At 56.8% G+C, this 18,360-nt stretch overlaps 1 protein-coding gene and 1 pseudogene across 1 annotated transcript; one reads left to right on the top strand and one right to left on the bottom strand.

Annotated features, from left to right (window-relative positions):
• Positions 1–691, top strand: part of LOC128945551 (uncharacterized) — a 1,882,792-nt pseudogene extending 1,882,101 nt beyond the window's left edge.
• Positions 692–1,523: 832 nt separating this feature from the next.
• Positions 1,524–4,363, bottom strand: LOC128945550 (H-2 class II histocompatibility antigen, I-E beta chain-like). The gene is made up of 4 exons (XM_054289297.1): positions 4,318–4,363; positions 3,337–3,612; positions 2,519–2,628; positions 1,524–1,532 (listed from the first exon to the last, which is right to left on the bottom strand). Exons 1-4 carry the CDS (start codon positions 4,361–4,363, stop codon positions 1,524–1,526), a joined length of 441 nt encoding a protein of 146 aa, XP_054145272.1.
• Between the last annotated feature and the right edge of the window lie 13,997 nt (positions 4,364–18,360).

Below are 18,360 nucleotides of genomic sequence, written 5' to 3'. Positions count from 1 at the left end.
CCCGCCCTCCCCACGTGTACCAGCCAATCAGAACCGAGCCCGAAGCAGCACCCCCTGACCCCGGGGCCGGGCATGGAGCGGCGCTCCCTCCCTCTGCCCCGCCCCCCGGGACCCCCTCAGGGACCCCCGGGAGCCGCCCCGGGCTCGGGCGGGTCCTGCGGGAGGCGCTGGAGAGAGCGGGGGAGGCGCTGGGAGAGGACGGGGGGCTCCGGGAGCTGCTGAGGAGGCGCAGGGACAGGTGAGGGGTCCTGGAGGGGTCGTGAGGGGAATTTGGGGAGGGGTCTTGAGGAGATTTGGAGAGGGTCTGGGGGGAACTTAAGGGGGTTTTAGCGGGGTCTGGGGGTGTTGGGGATGCTTTGGGGAGAAATTTGGGGAGGGGTCCTCGGGGGGTGTCACAATCCGTCCTCATGGACGGGTTTCGTGATGGTTCGTGGATTTGATCTCAGGGTGCAAAAAGAACCGACCCAGTACAAGGGGGTTTGCAATGATAATCGAAACAAATGCACCTTTATTGAATGACCACAGCAAAATGCAATAAAGGGATTAAGGGAGAGAAAAAGATAGAGGAAGAGAGAGACAAAAGAGAGAAAGAGAAAGAGGGGATAGAGCTACCGTTGAGATGAAGTCCTTTGGTCCAGTCCAGTCGAGCATCTTCCTGTTACGTCTGGGAGATCTCAAAGTCTCTCGCTAACTCAGAGATTTTTATTATGATAACTCTATTGGAAATTGCAAGGGAGGGAAACAGACACAATAAGGAATAGATGTAACAGGTAGTCCATGCTCTCAGCAGTAAGCGAGAGCCATTGTCTTCTTGGTCCAGCGGTCACAACCTGCAGGCAAACATCTCGCTTTGGTCAGCTTGCCTCCCCCACACACCTGCCACGCGCTGGGGGTTTCAGTCCCAGTCCTTGGAAGGAGTAGAGGGGCCTTTTCACATGAGGGTTCCATGTCTCAGTTCTTGATGGAGAGGCTCCTTCCATCTCAGTCTGTCTGTCACGGTGGTTGTAAAACAGGTGAGGGTCTTCTGTGGGGGGACCATGTGAAACTCAGGAGAAGTCCAGCCAGGCCGAGAGGTGGGACAGCTCCCAAGGCTGTTGTTGCACAAAGAGCACAGTGTCCCCTTCTTAGCATACAGCAAACAACAGCTGTGAAAACAATGGCTTAGCACTGAGTTCTGGTCTCGGGGCCTTGTGGCATGTGACTTTCTCCTACAGAGAAGGCAGGGAGGGTCTTCTCTTCACTGGTCCCCAATGAGGATTATGAGGCAGATGAGTAAAAATTTGGACAAACTCTCACAATCCTCCACCCTTTGTCCCCCTCCCTTTTTCCAGATCCGTCCACATCGCCCCCCGGGCCCAATTGGGAAGCTTTACTGGGAGCACTGGGAGCAGGCACTGGGCGGGGGCAGAGGGCCAGCGGGGCTGGGGGGACACGGGACCCCCCCAAAGTCAGCAGAGCGGGGACGGAGCGGGGGGTCCCGGCTGGGCCCGCGCCCACGGGGAGGGGCTGCGGCCACCGCCGGCTTAGGAGCTCTGTGGGCAGAGAAAAGGGGGTGACACCGGGCTGGGGGCCCCGGCGGGAGCGCACACGCTCCGCCACGGCGGGGACGCCACCCCCGGCACCCGCCCTGACCCTCTTGCGCAGGGAGAAGCCGAGCCCCAGCGCCAGGAAGACGAAGCCCAAGACGAAGCCCCCGATGCCCGTCAGCATCTTGCTGCGGGCGGCGTCCGGCGGCATCTCTGGGGGATCCGCAGGGCTCAGCACCCCCAAAACCTCTCACTGACACCCCGAGCCCCTCCCAGCGCCCTCCCTGTGGCCCCCAGCCCAGCCAGGAACCACTGAAACCTCCCCCCGATCCCTTTTTGTCCTGGCCAGGAGCCACCAAAGCCCCTCCCGTCCCTCTCAGCATCCCACAGCCCCCTCCCAGTTGCCCCCAGCGCCCCAGGACCCCCAAAGCCTCTTGCAGTCCCTTGGCATCCCCAGCAGGACTCAGCCAGAGCCTTCCCAGGCTGTGCCCAGCACAACCGAGCTCATGGCGAGCCCCTCTTTGCCATCGCCGATCCTCTTCCAGCCCCTCCGGGCTCCCTGCGATCCCTCCCAGTCATACCCAGCGCCCCCAAACTCCCTCCCAGTGACACCCAGCACTCCCAAACTCCCTCCCAGTGCCCACCAGGACCCCCCAAACCCATTCCACCCTCCTCAGCATCCCCCAAACCCCTTCCCAGCCCTTGCCCAGCCCCCAGCTCCTCTCCCAGTTGCAGCCCGGCTCTCTCCAGCTCCCTTCCAGTGGCTCCCAGCACAGCCCAGTGGCTCTGCCAGCGCCCCCAGGGGCTCCCCCGTACCCCAGTGCCGCCTCAGGGGCTGCTCCAGGCTGACGTGCTCCACCTGGCAGCTGTAGCTGACCCCGTGCCGGGGCGGCGTTTCCAGCAGCAGCAGCAGCTGGTAGGTCCAGTCCCCGTTGGGGACCACGTCGGTGGCCACCACGTGCTCCGAGAGCTCCTGCTGGTCCCTGGAACCACCTCACCTGGATGGCAGCAGGGTAGAAATCCATCACGGAACAGAGCAGGTGGCCGGGGCCGGGCTGGGAGCTCGAGGGGGGAACCAGCGAGATGGACACGCTGGGGGACACTGGGAGAGAGAGCGGGGACACAGTGGGATCAGCTGGGGGGCACTGGGAGAGAGAGGGGAGGGCTGGGGTGGGCTGGAGAGGGACTGGGAACGCACTGAAATGGACTCGGAGTGACAGGGAATGGATTGGGGAATGTGGTGGGAGGGACTGGGAATGGGCTCGGATGGATTGGGAATGTGCTGGAAGGGAGTGGGAGAGACTGGGAGGGAGTTGGGTGACACAGAGAGATGGGAAGGAATGGGGGAACTGGGAGAGAGGGTGGAGGTCTAAGAGTGAACTGTGAATGAACTGGGAAGAGACTGGGAATGGACTGGGAGAGACTGGGGAGGAACTGGGCATGGTCTTGGAGGGACTGGAATGGCACTGGGAGGGATCTTGGTGGCACTGGGAGGAACTGGGAATGAAGTGCGCGCCACTGGGAGGTCGAGTCCGGCGCGAGGCACTCCGTGCTGCGGGTCTGCCTGGCAACAGATGAGTCATGAACACGATGCGATCTCATTGGTTGTCAAGCGTGAAATTTACGGGTCGCTGAAATGGACGCGCGGGGGGGCACTGGGAGGGACTGGGAGGATCTGGAGACCCCGGGGGTCGGCACAAGGAGGGCTGAGGGCTCTGGGCCGATGCCCAGGGAGATTTTGAGGGGCTCCAGGGTCACTGGCAGGTCAGGCCCCGAGGGGACACTCTCTGCCTCGCGCTCACCTCGGCGCTCCGTGATGAACGCTCCGTGATGAACGGGGTAAAATTCTTGTACCAGCACCGGCAGAACCAGTCCACCGCAGTCCGTCTATCCTCCATGAATACCGCGTTGCTGTTCCAGCGCTTGGCCAACTTCTCCCCATAGCGGGTGAACCCCACAAAGTGCCCCACGTCGCTGTCGAACATTATGAACTGATCCCGGTTGTAGATGGATCTCTGGACGTACCTCACCTTCTCCGTGCCGTTAATGAAGTAACACTCGGACTTTGTCATCCTTTGGGACACCCCTGTGTGTGCAGAACATAGATCGGGGGGTGCCTCTCCAACACCCTCCCCCAGCACCCCCAGAGCTCCGGGGCCACAACGGATCCCCACTCCGCACCCCCTGTGCCCCTCGGCCGCCATTGGACCCTCCTGCCCGAGCTGCCGCTTCCTCTTTGCCGCCCTTCTCCCATTTTCCCTTCCACATCCTCTCCCCTCCCACCTCCGGCCGCTCCCCAAATCACTTTGGGGTGCCACTTCTCCATTTTCCCACAAATTCCCCAATCCCCAGTCCCCATTGCGATCAGTTTTGAGGTCCCCCCCTCCGCTTTTGCCCTCTTCCCCACCCTCTCCCACCCCTCCCCTCCCGCTGTCCCTTTGGGGGGTCCCCTCCTCCTCCCCCTCCATTCCGAGCTCCCCCCTTCGCCCCTTTTCCCCCTTCTCCCCGCTGTCCCAGCGCCTCCCGCCCCCCGCTCACCCGAGACCTCCGCCCCCGCAGCCGGGGGGGCTCCCAGCACCACCAGTACCGCCAGTAGGACCCCAGCTGCTGCCCCTCGCCCTATGGCCGGGGCCGGGCAGGGAGCAGCAGCCCCAAAGCAGCCGCGCTGCGCTGGGAGCGCCAGTCCGGAGCAGGGCGGGCTCGGCAGCGCCGCGCGCTCTCATTGGCTGCCGCCGCTTCTGGGCAGCGATCGGCCACGGGCTCTGCCCGGCAACCGATGAGGCAATCCAACGCCCCGAGCTCTCATTGGCTAAGACGCCGCCTGCCTGCGCCGCCATTGGCTGAGGCCTTTCCGGGACGCTGCAGCCCCGGGCTGGGGGTTTTTTGGGGAGGGGGAACCTTGGGGCGCTGGGCAGGTGGGAGCTCAGGTGAGCCCAGCAATGCGTGCCCAGGTGCGCGGCATCTCAGGGCTGCCCGTGGCGAGCGGTGACGCTGGCCCGATGCCAGGCACCCCCAGAGCCGCTCTGTCCCTGCCCCCCGCAGCCACACAGGGACAGAAAATGGAACTGAGGGTTCCTGCGTGGGGACAAGGACCGGGAGACATCCCTCAGCAAATCCCGCACGGGCACAACAGACATGGCCTGGACACACGGAGGGAATTTATTACCAACCAAATCACAGCAGCACAAGGAGAAGGGAAAGAAATCTCTCCAACACCTTCCTCCTGCCAAACACGGATCACCCAGAACAGGGGTCACCAGGGCTCTGCCCAACGGGGGTCACTGGGGATCATCCAGGGGAGATTCTCCCATGGGGGATGGAGCTGGAGCAGCGCACGAATCTCTTCCCACACTCGGGACACTCGCAGGGCCTCTCCCTGGTGTGGAAGTGCTGGTGAGTGACAATCTCTGAATCCCACCTGAAGCTCTTCTGACATTCCAAGCACTCCTAGGGCCATTCCCCAGAGTGGATCTTGTGGTGCTTGCTGAGGTCGGAGGTCCCACTGAAGCTCTTCCCACATTCCCCACACTCCCAGGGCCTCTCCCCAGTGTGGGTGTTCAGGTGTTCCATCAGGGTGGAGCTGGAGCTGAAACCCTTCCCACATTCCAAGCACTTGTGGGGCTTCTCCCTGCCATGAGGCTTCTCCACCAGCTCTGAGCTCTGGCTGCATCTCTGGCCGCCTTCCTGGCTCAGGGGGGCTCTTTCCTCCTCACCCCTCCCTGGGCTGGGTTTGCAGCCCCTCCTTGTGAGGGATCTCTGGGGCTTTTCCTCCTCCTCCATCTGGCCACAGCTTGGGAATGACAAACCCTGGTTTGGGGGAAAACAAGGTGGGAGCGCCATGGAGTAGAGGCTCCTCCTGGCCAGGTCCATCTCTGGAACTCAGCAGGAGTCTTGTGTCCATGAAAATCTCCACACATCAAGATTTAGCCCAAAAAAACTGTCCCAGGAGTTCCCTACTGCTGATCTCTCCACTTCTGGGGTTCCAGAAGTTTCCTTTCCTTGGGATCACAGGGGTCCAATGGTTCCAGGGGTTCTTCATTCTCCGGCGTCCTGCTTAGGGATGATCCAGGGGCTTTTGGGGGTCCATGGGGTCCCTTCTCCCCTGATGCTCTGCTTTGAGGTCCCAGGGATCCCAGGGGTCCCTCCTCCCCAGGCTCCCCCCCTTTCCAGTCTGCCGGGGTCCCCCAGCTCTGAGATCACCCCTCTCTGGTTCTCTCCATTCTGGGGGTCCCAGGGGTTCCCCTCCTCTTCTCTCCCGGGGGTCCCCAGGACCAATGTCCTCCCCTGCCCATACGGGGCAATGGCCACGTGGACCCCCAAAGATCCCCCCAAGGGGCTCAGCTTTGGGGTCCTGCAAGATCCAAACCTACACACACAGAGAAAAAAACCTCCCAGAGACACCAGATGATATTTGGGGTCAATTTCACAATCTGCGAGCTCCAAACACACCCCAGTAAAAAACCCTCTCAGGGAACCCCCTGATGGATTTGGGACGAGCTCCCCCCCCCCCCCCCCCCCCGCTCACCTGCAGGATGAGCTGGGGGCGATTGTCCCGCGGGTGCGGCCACAGGGGGCACTGGAACCTCCTGTTCCTCCTGTTCCTGCTCCTGCTCCTCTTCCTGCTCCTCCTTTTCCTCTCTCCCTCCTCCTCCTCCTCCTTCCTAATCTCACCTCCTCCCCAGTTCCTGCTTTCTGTGTATTTAGAGTGGGGAACCTTGCTCGTTTTTAAAACTAGAACAAAGATCCCAGAGGGAACAAGGCTTGCTGCTTTTAGTCAGAACTATCAGTGACTAAAGGTCATGTTTCCTTTGGTTTGGTGCGTCCTTCTTCCTCCTCAGTGCTCAGGCTGGGCTGTGGGGTGTCCTTGTTTGATGCATTTTCCGAGTTCCTCTTGCACTCTTTGGGCCATAGGCTGTGCCCTGGGAGGGTTCTTTGTGCTCCTTTGTGACACAGGAGAACCTTCCAGGCGGTTTCTGCTTGAGCTGCTGCTGGGATGTCACAGGAACAGCGCCACGTCCCCGTGGTGTTCCCGTTGCTGTGGGACACCGAGGTCTCAGTGCCCAGAGTGGCTCTGGGCTCGTTGCCGGAGGATCCTCCTGCCTGAGGCATTCTCAGCAGCCAGCCCAGAAGCTGTCCTTCTCTGCTTGCAGGTGTTATATTTGCCCAATAATCCCATCATAAAAAAAACCCAAACAATATTTAAGGTAGCAGCAATTTTAATTAAATAGTTTAGAAAATATATAAATAAGGGATAATATGGTTCAAATAATAGCGCATAAGCTAAAACAACCGCGGGGTACGGATGGCAGGGTTCAATGACCCTTGCCACTTCACGTACAATCTTGCCAAGTGAAAGTCGCCCCTTATATGCCATGTGTCAATGCCATCTCCTCCTATTTTTGGTTCGTCACTTTTCTGTCTCCGCCCTCCTCACCACCTTTACCACGCATGCGCCACCACTCGGTTTGGTGGTCGCACAAGTCTTTGGGGGTCGTCACTGATGAAGGCCATATAGTCTTCTTCATTGTCCTTTAATTCACCTTTGGGTTACACATGTGCACCAAGCCAGGATAATGCAAGCCAAAACTAAGATATTACTATATTTTAGCATCAAAGCAATAAATCTCTTATAGCGGGCATTTTCCTGGGACCCAACCAGATTTTCACTTCTCTCTGTTAATTTTTAGTAACTGTTCTCTCTTGTTTTTCCTCCTCTCCTTGAACATCTGCCAGGAGAGGGGGGTAGAGCCCCTCCTCTCCCTTTCTTCTTTGGCATTACAACTTTTATCTGTTTTATAATTTCCAAATATTAATTACTGTATCAATATTGATGACTGTTTCAATTTTATCAGCATGAATCACACCTATTTACCACATTGTTCTCTCTCAGTGTCTGCAGGGCCTGCATTTCCTCCATTCCAAGCGGGTGATCCACAGGGATCTGAAGAGCTCCAACATCTTCCTGGGCATGGACAGCTCTGTCAGGCTGGGTGGGTGTTCCTGGCCAGGCACGGCGCTCCCGGGCTGCGGGTGTGGGGCTGCTTCCCAGGGAGGGCCAGAGCCCCACAAGGGCTGCTGGGGGCACTGCCCGGCCCCTGCTGCCAGCTGAGAGCGGCTGCCCCTGCAGAGAGCTCAGCAGAGGAGCAGGGTGCCAACAGTGCCTTTGCTCTGCCTATGGCCCTGCCAGAGGGGCAGCAGTGGGAATCTAAAGCTCCAAGGGAATCAGTAAAAGCCACTGCATGAAAGCTGAGGGTTTCTTGAAGAGTCCAGTTCCATCTTTCCTTGGCTACAGCCCTGAGGGTTTTCCAGCTGACTTCACTACTACACTCTCAGACTGAGAGTGGGGAATCTTGGTGCTTGGTTTCCTCATTCCAGCTGCCTTTGACAGGGTTTGTTTCTGTCCTCAGCTGATTTTGGCCTCTGCGCTCAGCTCAGCCCTGAGCAGGACCAGCGCAGCTCCATGGTGGGCACTGCTCACTGGATGGCCCCAGAAGTTGTGACCAGATCTCCTTATGGCCCCAAGGTGGACATCTGGGCCTTTGGCACTCTGACCATCGGGATGGTGGAAGGAGAACCTCCTTACTTCAGGGAAACGGCGGCTATGGTAAGAGGCAAATTCTGCAGGGGCTGCAGAGGCCTGTGAGCACAGGGGGACCCTGCACTGGGAGCAGCAGCTGGAGGTTTCTGTACATGGGAAGGGAATTCCCAGAGCACTCCAGCCTCCACACAGGAGAATATTCCTCAGTCTCCAGCAACAATTTGCTTTGGGATTTATGTTTTTGCAGCTCATCTGGCTGTGAGGATGACCTGAAAATGTGAAGCAAGTGCATCAGCTCTAATGTTATCTTGCAAGAAAACCCCAAACCACCCCCAAATCCCAGTCCCAAAAACAAGCTTTCTGCAGGAGTTTCTAAAAGACATTTTGCAAGTTGATCTCCACCCTGATTCTTCTCACAGAGAAATTTGTTGAGAACATGAAGATGATTGTTTAACATCCCCATAGTCTAACATATTTCTTTCCTAGTCCAAGCTACTTTCTCCGTGTCACCAAGCCTGAGCTTTCAGCAACACAAACCTCCTGTTTCTTGCCTGGCAGTTTCTGGGATGGGGCATCAGGAATGCATTTACTTGAGTGTCAGTGGCACTGCAGAGATGACCTTGATGTAAGAATCCTCTGAAATAACACAGGCAAACCACACTGACTCTGGAAAATGGCCTGTAAAGCTGGTGTCCCCATTTGGAGAAGCAAAATGTGCTATTTCTGATGGAGGTTCCTACTGACAGAGTCAGCCAATGAAACTGGCTCTCAAGGCGAGATCATTTGGATGTTGCCGTGGCTGTGGCAGCCCCAGGGTTCGGGTTTTTTGGTTGGCATAGCAAAATGAGCTCTGAGCAGCATCTGTGGCAGGGAGGAAGGTGCCCCTGGAGCTGGGGCTGAGGCCCCGGGGTGGATGTGAGCCCGTGTGGGTGTGAAGGGAGCTGGCAGAGCGCTGAGTTTGCTTTCCCTGCAGGCTCGCGCTCTGATCTGGCAGAACGGGACCCCGCAGCTGCAGGAGCCCCGGTGCCTGTCGGCTCTGCTGCGGGACTGCCTCGAGTGCAGCCTGGAGCCGGACGAGGAGCGGCGCTGGGCTGCCCAGGAGCTGCTGCAGCTGAGGGCCAGGGGCTGCAGGGGAAGCAGCAGCGCCAGGGAGTGGTTTTCTTGTGGGGCCCCCTCCGACAGTCTCCAGTCTGGCTGCGTTCCACACGCAGAGCAAGCAGAATCCTCACGTGCTGTGGCTTGGCAGCTCCTTTGGAGCTCATCTGGGCCTGGTGCCCCACAGCGAGCAGGGACATCATCAAGCAGCTCAGGGGGCTCAGAGCCCTGCCTGACCTGAGCTTGGATGGTTCCAGGGAGAAGGCACCTCCCACATCTCTGGGCACCTTCTGTCAGTGTTTCCCCACTCTGCTGGTTAAAAAATTCTTCCTTAGATCTTATCTGAGCCTGCTTCCCTCTCCTGAGTTTCAAAGCATTTCCCTTTGTCCTGTTGCAACAGAGCCTGTGAGCAACTTGACTCTGGAAAGTAACAGTTCATTTCTTTCCTTTGTATCCTTTGGACAGCACCCATTTTTATCATCAGCCAAGCCTCTCTCCAGCCTGACCCCTCTGATCACTAGAGCAAAGGAACTGAGGGAGCAGCGGAGGAGATGAAGCTCTTGAGGACAGCTTTCAGTTACAGTAGTAAGGACAACTAGTTAGTTATGGTAGTTAGCACTACTAGTTGGTTAGGGTAGTTAGCACTGGTAGTTAGTTTATGGTAGTTAGGACAGCCTGTTTGTTATGGCAGTTGTTTGAATAAAAACTCTCTTAACCCTCAACTGCCTTGCCGTGTCCCTTCCTTCTCCCGCTGTGCCTCAGCTGCCCGGAGCAATGTGAGGGGAGAGCGGGCCCAGCCTGGCCCAGAGCTGAGCCCCAGCAGAGCCCTGGCAGAGCCCAGAGCAGCCTCGGCACCTGCAGAGTCAGCCTGGAAGGAGGCGCTTGGAGCCTTCTCGGCTGCACCCGGCTCTTGGTTACAAACTGGGTGTGCTGGAAAATGCCACCGGCTCTGCACGAGGGCAGAAGGGGCCCAGGGAAGGCCCAAGTGCTCCATGCAAGGGAAAAAGCTGCCCTGGGTTTGTTATAAATAACTAGGTAGTGTTGGCTTTTGCTATTATGTATTGACTTCTGCAATCTATTCTTAATCACACTGATTTTGATAGAGTGCAGTTTGTAATCACTTTTAACTGCTTTTGCTGTAGTATAATTTGCCAGCTTTTTGTGGCCAATGCCCTGGCCCCTGTGTAGCTCATATCCTCAGAACATCATTTATGGATGATATTTTAGTTTGTGGAGAGTGTGAAAAACATACATTATAGTTTTGGCTTTTGAAAAATATTACAGTGGATGCCATGTGTTGTACATTAGAATGTTAACTTTTGCAGAAGTAGCTGTAGTTGTGAAATAATAATCAATGCTTTTATTTTTGTAAATAACTGACAATAACACTTCAGAGATATTTGTGAAATAGTTAATGTTCATTTCAAGTACTTGTGGAAATAGCTAAAACCATCTGCATGGTCAGATAACATTTAAGGAAGGGATGTGATGAGGACCCCTGCCACTGACCCTTCCACTGTCAATAACTGTCACCTGCTGAAACCACAGAACAGGGGCCCTTGTGAGGGAGTGACACACAACCCTCAAAACAGCAATCCACGATTCCTGCACGTGCTCTAAAACGGCGAGTTGGGGGTCAAACCAACCTAAAGAATTCCTGGAGCATGTAAATGAGTTCAAAGAAATGTTTGAATGTGTATAACCATTATGAATATGTATTTGAACAATACACTGGAGAAACTAGACAAGAAGAGTTGCTGTGGTTAACCGGTGTGCCTCTGGCCATCGCCAAGCACCCAGCTCTGTTACTGATTTGCCCCTTATTATTCCTTATTAAACTTTCAAAAATTCTAAAGAGTGAGGCTCATTTCTCACAAAACCCAAGGTGCTCACCCCTTGTTCTTCCCCCAAAGCCAGGATTTGTCAATCCTAACCTTTGTCTGGACAGAGGAGAAGGAGGCTGCGAGGAAAAGAAGATGCACTGGTGTGGAAGCCCATGGGAGTCTCAATCTCCCACCCGTGGAGGACTGGTCTCCAATAAGAAGAATAGATTTCAAGGTTATGGTGAGAAGCTTGCTTCTCCCATTGATCTCTGTAGGCACATACTGATTTATGGAAAGTTATGTTGCCCCATTGGCCTGTTGGCCTAATTACCCCAGTTCACCCCCTATTACCCATCCCTGGTTAGTCCCTAGAATGTTCTCCCTCTCTGTCCCTCCATTGGCCCTAATTTACTGCATTCCTCTGCCCCTGTTTCCCTACTAGCTGACCCAACCCTTAACCCCTGCTTTGCACCATTTCCCCCATATCCATGGGACCCTGACCCTCAGCTCCACCCTCACTGTCCCATATAAAAACCCCCTGTGCCCTCAGCTTGCACCCTGTCTTTGTCCCTGGGCCCTGTTCAGCTCTGTGCCCTGTTCCTGTACCAATAAACCCAGTTTGCTGCAGATCATAACCAGACCCATCCTGCTGACTTTGTCAGCTTTATAAAGCAGCCGTGAGCTTCGGGCTCCGCAGTGCCGGACGCTCCAAGGGCCTCGGCAGGGCCAGGACGCTCCAGGCTGGGACAGCCAGGCAGGGCAGGAGGAATCACTGCCCCTTTCCCCTCTCTGCTGCTCCATCTCCCAGCCCAGCATCGCTGCAGGACAGCCTCACTGCCAACGCCATCCTGCCAGGGATAGACTGGGGGGATCTCCTTCCCCTTCCCTCTGGCATGGAGGCAAATCCCATCTTCTCCTTGTCTGCCCTCCTTCCTCTTCTCATTCTGTCCTACATCCATCCATGTTCCTTTCCCATCTCCTTCCTCCTTTGTTCCTTCTTGTTCCTTCCTCTTTTCCTGCCTTTTCCTTTTCCTTTCTCCCTGTCTCTTCCTCTCCTTGTCCTTCCTCCCCCAGGCACTGAGCTGCAGACAGAGACCAGGGAGAACAAATCCCTGTCACAGAACCTCGTGGAAGAGGCCATTTGGAACGGCTCCACGGCTCAGGAATCCAACGGGGAGGAAAAGCCCCAGAGACCCCTCAGGAGGAGGGGCTGCAAACCCAGCCTGGGGAGCTGAGAGGAGGTAAAAGCCTCCCTGTGCTGGGAAGGGTTTAGGGAATGTGAGAAGAGCTTCAGGCAGAGCTCACCCTATTCCTGGTGCCTCCAGAAACAGCGGTGCCAGATGCAGGGATCCCTGGGGACACAGAGATCACCCAGCAGATCCACGGGGATGCAGAGATCCCCCTGCAGATCCATGGGGCTGCGGAGATCCGCCTGCAGATCCATGGGGATGCAGAGATCCCCCTGGAGATCCATGGGGATACAGAGATCCCCCTGCAGATCCATAGGGATGCAGAGATCCCCCTGCAGATCCATTTGGATGCAGAGATCCCCCTGCAGCCCCCGGAGCAGCCACGCTGAGCACGGCGATGCCTGAGAGGAGGCTGTGACCCCGCGGCCAGAGGGCCCCGCTGGAGCAGCCTGTCCTGGCAGGACTGACCCCGGGGCACAGTGACCCACGCTGCAGCACTTGGAGGGGGCTGTGCCCCGTGGGATGGACTCAGCTCGGAGAAGTTCCTGGAGAAGTCTCCGGTGGGAGAGAGCCCAGGGTGCAGCAGGGGAACGACTCCTGTCCCTGAGCAGAGGGAGAAGCCCCGGGGCATGAACTGAGCCCGGCTCGATTCCCTGTCTGCGGCACTGCCGGGGTAGGAGGCGCAGCTGGAAGGAGGGAGGCGTGGGGGAAAGCTGCATTTCAGGGTCTTCACTTACTTCTCATTATCCTGCTCTGAGTTTTAGGAGTTTTCTGTCAGAAATCTCTCCCCTCCCCCACTCATCCACAGGGCTTTGGGGCGGTTTTCTCTTTTTGGGGGAAATCAAAGCGATGCCCTGATGCTCCTAATTAGGGGTAGGAGAAGTGAGGCTCCAGGGCTTCCCGCTGAGCCGGAGCCACCGGAGCCGCAGTGCCGGGAAAGCCGTGGCGGGAGGTGCGGAGAAGTTTGTTTGTGTTTTCAGCTCAATGCCCTCGGGCCCGGGCCCGTTCCAGGGCTGTTCCTCAGCTCCGGCTCTGCCCTCACGCAGCCCGGGGCGCCCTGAGAGCGCGGGGCGGGGCTGTGCCGTGTGCAGAGCCCGCCCCTGGCTGGGATTGGGCGATGTTGCCGTCAGTCGTGTTTGTGGCGCGCTGATTGGTGGGAGCGGGGCGGAGCAGGGCCCCGGTGGCGGGCTGAGGGCGGCCGTGGCTGGGCAGCGGCGGCGTTGTCGGAGCGTGTGTGCGGTCCCGTGAGCGGCGGCAGCGGCCGGAGCGCGGTGAGGCGGCGGCGGAGCTCGGAGGCGGCCGCAGCGCAGGTGGGAGCCGCGCTGGGTTGTGCGGGGGCTCGGGGCTGGCTGCAGGCCTGGGGGGCGGCAGGGGGCTCGGGCGGGTTCGTTGTGCCGTGTCCGGCCCGAGTTGCCGCTGGCGTGAGGGCGCTGCGGGAGCGGCTGCCCGTGGTCTCCTTGCGGCCGCTGCCTCGGCAGGAGCCGCTGGCGGAGCAGCGCTGGCTCGGCCCGGTTGCTGTGGCTGGGACAGAGGGGGCTGCCCCGTGCCCGGCGCTGTGCGGGGAAATTGCCGTGGCCGGAGGTTTCTGTGCCCAGAGGAGACAGAGGAGTCCTGTAAAAGTGAGTTTATTGCTGAGCACAGGGAGAGGCCGTGGGGCATTTGTCGTGCGCTCTCTGCCATTGTTGTAGTTCGCAGCCTTCTTTTTGTTCTCATTTTCCCGGCCTCATCTCCCTCTCCCTTTGTGCACTGGCTGAAGTGCTTGGAATGTTCAGACCCCCCGATCCGCCAACTGGATGTCCTCGTTAACGTGCATCCCCGCTTTTGTATAACAGCCGATATTCACGGCTCTGTTAAATCCTTGTTCTTCTGGAAGTTCAGGAATTTAGCGGGACTTTCTGTGAGCAGCAGTCCATGTTAATTAGTAACATTTATTGAAGCTGGTGGTTTCGCCCGTTGCTTCCTTATCTGCAAGTCCTTGGCCCCTCGCTCAGCTGCTGAATGAGCTGCACTCTCAAGGTGTGGAGCATGGTAAAAAGATGAGAGTTGCTGCAGCACATCAGAGGAGAAACAGCATTCGTTTAACCCGTGATCTGCCAGGGAACCACAAAACCGTGTCCCATTCCCATCCTTTCCGCGTTTGAATGCGTACATGAGCTACTTTCTTCATTCCTTTGTTATCTGTTTCACCACTTTTCCTTTTTCATCTTTTTGCCAACAGCAGTTTGTGTCAATTAATTTTCCACAAACTCCTCCTTTTTCTGCTAACAGATGATCTGATCCCATCCCATGGTTAAGGGTTGTGTTCCTCATTTCAGTGGATTGCTCAGCAGGAAGGTCAGGAGCTGGAGCTGTCTGGTTGGTTATTATTCCCAGGACAGCTTGTAATCTAATGATGCCATTGAAATGAGAAATGGGTTCTGTGGGTCCTGATATGAATTGGTTCGGGTTCCCAGGGGCTGGTCCATGGTGTTGTAGGATTTGTTCTGCTGGCCGTTCATCTTTTCCCTATTTTTGGCCGCTCTCTCCAGCCAGGGCTGCATCAATTGACTGCTTTTCTCTAATTAAATCATCAAATCCTTGGATTCCCAGCTTATTTCCCTGAATTTTTGCTAGCAAAAACCCCCAGTGCTCTAATATAACCTACATAACACAGACAGTGACAGCACATGTTGGAGTGGGCAGCGGGATGATTCCCCTCCCATTTATTTATAGTGAAGTTTTCCCAACGTTCTCAATGTGCTGTTTCCCTTTGCAGCTTCACCCGTTTCTGTTGCAGGGTCAGATATCCTCCCCCTGGACTCTGCCTTGAGCTGTGCAAATTCCATCAGTGCAAGCAGGCAGAGCTTGGGGTGAGGGGCAGAGGGAATCAGCCCAATTCCTGCCCCGGGCAAGAGACCCAGGTGCATTGTGCACACTTTGCCCAGCAGTGTTCATTTGCATTTCTAAAGCTCCTCTGCAGTCTGCCTGGAATGGAGCTTCTCTTCCTGCTGCTGGGCAACGTTGATGTTTTGTTGCTGGTCGTTATCTCTGTGGGGGTCTTTTGTGCTGTTCCCAGTCTGTTCAGGTGCTAAACTCATCTTCATTGAGCACTGTAACACCCCTTAAAAAAATCCTTTAAAATTAATTTCCCCAAGGCAAAGAAAACCAAGCCTGAGTAGAGAAATAAGGTTTAAAAGAACCAAACTCGGTACATTTACAGCAGTGCAATGGCAGGCAGCCCAGAGTGTGGGTGTCAGTGAGCCCCAGAGTGGAATTGTGCCGTGGTGTTCCCCAGCAGCTGTGGCAGTGCAGGCCCAGGCAGCGCTGAAGCTGCAGCAGTGGCAGCAAGGCTTGGCCCCAGTGGCTGGAGATGGCAGAGGAGGGTGGCCAGGATTGCAGAGGATTCCCGGCGAGGACCTGTGGGCAGGCGCAGGGGCTTGGCCCGCTGTGGAGCCCTGGCTGCTGCTGCCTTGCCTTCAGGGCAGGCTCAGGGGCGGCCTCGCATCCTCCTGCTGCAGGCGGGAAGTGCAAATCTGCGGGGCTTCAGAGCCCTTGAGGCCAGGCTGAGGGGTCCCCCGTGTTGAGCTGTGCTGGCGGCTGTTTGTGGCCTCAGGGACACTTGGCATGGGCCCCTTGGCCACCAGTGGTGCTGCTTTGCACTCCTTAGGCAGGAGCCGATGTCCTGGCTGGGTGTTGGCAGCAGCAAAGTGCCAGGGCAGGCTCTGTGCCAGCCCAGCTTGCTGTGGGAGAATGTGCCTTGATATCTGCTCCAGTGGTTGCTGAAGTAGTGAGAATTGCTTTTGCCCTCCTGTTAGGTGCCATGGTGTCGTCAGAAGATATTGAAGCGTTCCTGCTCAGGGCATTTCAGTGCCAGGCTGTCACAAGCAGCCACAGCTGCGCGGGTTGAGCTGAGCATGGGGCGGTGACCTGCGCTGTGTCTGATTCCCCTTCCTTCCCTCCCCTGGAACAGGGTGTTGCTGTTAGACACCACTTGTCCTGACTGGTTCATAGTGCTTTGGAGAGACTCCATATCTAAATTTCCCTATTTCCCTGGGCCTGCCCACACTTCTGGATTCACTTGAGCATAGGCCTTGCCAGACATTTGACACAAAGGTACAACAGTACTGGCCTCTGTATCCCCTTTTAACATATTAATTTGCATTCGTAGTTTAGCGATCAAATCCCTTCCCAGTAAATCATGGTAACAATTCGGACCAAGTCAAAATTCATGCATTTCAAATCCCTCTCCCAGATGTACCAATAGTGGTTGAATGAAACCACGCATCTTTCCCACTTAACTCGTGACTAATAAAACATATTTTTAGCATTTTCCCCCCCATATGTCGAAGATTCATATTGCATTGAGAGGCCCCTGTGTCCATCAGGGAATGCCTCCTCTCAATGCAGATCCACCCTGAATGTTCTCAAGGGCTCCAGTGTGGAGGGTCCCTGGTGTGATGGGAGCTGTGACAGCCCTGCCAGTCCATGTCCATCAAGGGGTGGACTTGCTGGTCCTGAGGGTGCTGCTGTCTGTGCTTGCAGTGTCCTTGTGCCCTGCAGCTGGAGCCCTGATTCCTTGCCAGGGGCTGTTTGGGTGGGCTCTCCCCTGCCGAGGAGGGCAATGCCTCTGCCAGGTGCTTGTGGCCGAGCCCGTGCCCTGGGTGCTGGGGCCCCCTTGGGCCCTGGGGTTGATCCCTCAGGGGCTGTAGGAACTGTGCCCTGGCCTTTGCCTTCAGCTTGGCCTTTTGCTGCTCCCTTCTTGCATTCACCTGCTCTGCCTTTGTGCCGAAGTGCTGCAGGTCCTTCTTGTGCCCCTCCTGCAGCCCCCCTCAGTGCCTGTGGGTGCTTGTCTTGCTTTACAAGAGAGGTGTCTGCTCGGGAAGGCAGAAAAAGCCTCTCTTGGAATGGAGAATGCAAACCCCCTCCCTCTTAATTTTTAGAGTAGTGAAATCAAGGGGCTCTCAGGCAAAGATATGGGAGTAGGAATACCAGTTCTTTACTAGTGTGTATAATAAAGCAAAGAAACACCAACAGCTGCGGCACTGACAGCAAACAGAGCCCGGACCCAGTCCTGGCCCTTGGGCTGCGGCGCTTTCCCCTTGAGTGCAGTTCCGGGTATGGCCGGCAGGGGCGCTGGTGGCTCCCGCGGGGCGGGGCAGCGCATGCCTCCCATGGGAACCTCTCTGAACGGAAATAGAGCAATCCCTTCATCTAACTCTTTCACTTTTTTACCTTCTCTAGCCTTTCTCCCGTGTTTTGGGAAAGAATTTGGAGAGGGCTGCCTTTTAACTGAGCTCCTAGTGTTTTGATAAGGTGCTTCCTGTAGAGAGAGAGAGTTTCCCTGAACAGCCGGAGCTGTGGTTATCAAGGGGCCGTAACTCAGAGCAGGACGGGGTCAGGGGAGGATATCCCGCCGAGGCTCGATGGGAGTGTGGGCAGGGTCTGCTGCCGGAATCACCAGAGGGGGATCTTCCCGTAGAGCCCGAGGCGGAGCGTGGGTGGCCCCCACATGGCTGATGGCGGCTGATCCGGCAGCTCCCGGCAGAGCAGAGGCAGGTGGGAGAGCCCGGCAGCAGCGGCGGTGCCCAGCGCAGGTGGCACGGGCAGGGCAGCCGGGGATGGGATGGCTGGGACCCCCCCTGGGTGCGGTGGGCGCGGTGACCTCGGAGCAGGCGGCAGGACAGAGCAACCCCCATCTTGCCCAGCATGGGCGGCAGAGTGGTCGCAGGCCAGGCAGTGGGAGCAGGGCACACAAATTGAGCGACAGCGCCGGGGCAGGTGGAGCTGCCCTGGGCAGTGAGGCCGCGCCTGGGATGGAAACCGCGCCTGGGATGGAAACCGGGGCAGGCGGAGCTGAGGCGGGCAGCGAGCCGGGACCCGGGACAGGCGCCTCGGCCGCGAACGGAGGGGGCAAGACCTGCAGAGGATCCCACTCTCTGATTTTTCCTCCTGCTCCCCTCCCTTTCATTTCCCCTTTTTCTTTTCTTGTTTTTTTCTCGGGGCTTTCTGACACTTCAAAGATTTTTATTCTCCTAAAATCTCCTGTCTTACATATGGCATATTCCCTTTCTTCTAGATTAAATGGGTTTTTTTTACAAATAAACCCAGAACCTAACAAATCCAGACTTCTGGTTGGATACTTTGAAATTGCCAACGAGCTAACTCAGGACCTCCTAATGTTTTTTCTCATCACCTTTTTATTTATCCTT

The sequence above is a fragment of the Melozone crissalis genome, unplaced genomic scaffold (genome assembly GCF_028551555.1).
Source record: "Melozone crissalis strain CALT ecotype California unplaced genomic scaffold, PUWL_Pcris_2 ptg000066l_1, whole genome shotgun sequence".
In the NCBI taxonomy this organism is placed as follows: domain Eukaryota; kingdom Metazoa; phylum Chordata; class Aves; order Passeriformes; family Passerellidae; genus Melozone; species Melozone crissalis.
The sequence above is the reverse complement of the archived record's forward strand: the minus strand, read 5'-3'. Positions and strand labels throughout refer to the sequence as shown.

Bases quoted from the DNA above. Each gene is read 5' to 3' on its own strand.
- LOC128945550 (XM_054289297.1), bottom strand. From the start codon at position 4,363: ATGGCGGCGCAGGCAGGCGGCGTCTTAGCCAATGAGAGCTCGGGGC. The intron at 3,613-4,317 runs GTTGGATTGCCT...CTGCACACACAG, and splicing joins AGCCAATGAGAGCTCGGGGC to GGGTGTCCCAAAGGATGACA. The intron at 2,629-3,336 runs GCGCCGAGGTGA...TCTCTCTCCCAG, and splicing joins CACGGAGCGTTCATCACGGA to TGTCCCCCAGCGTGTCCATC.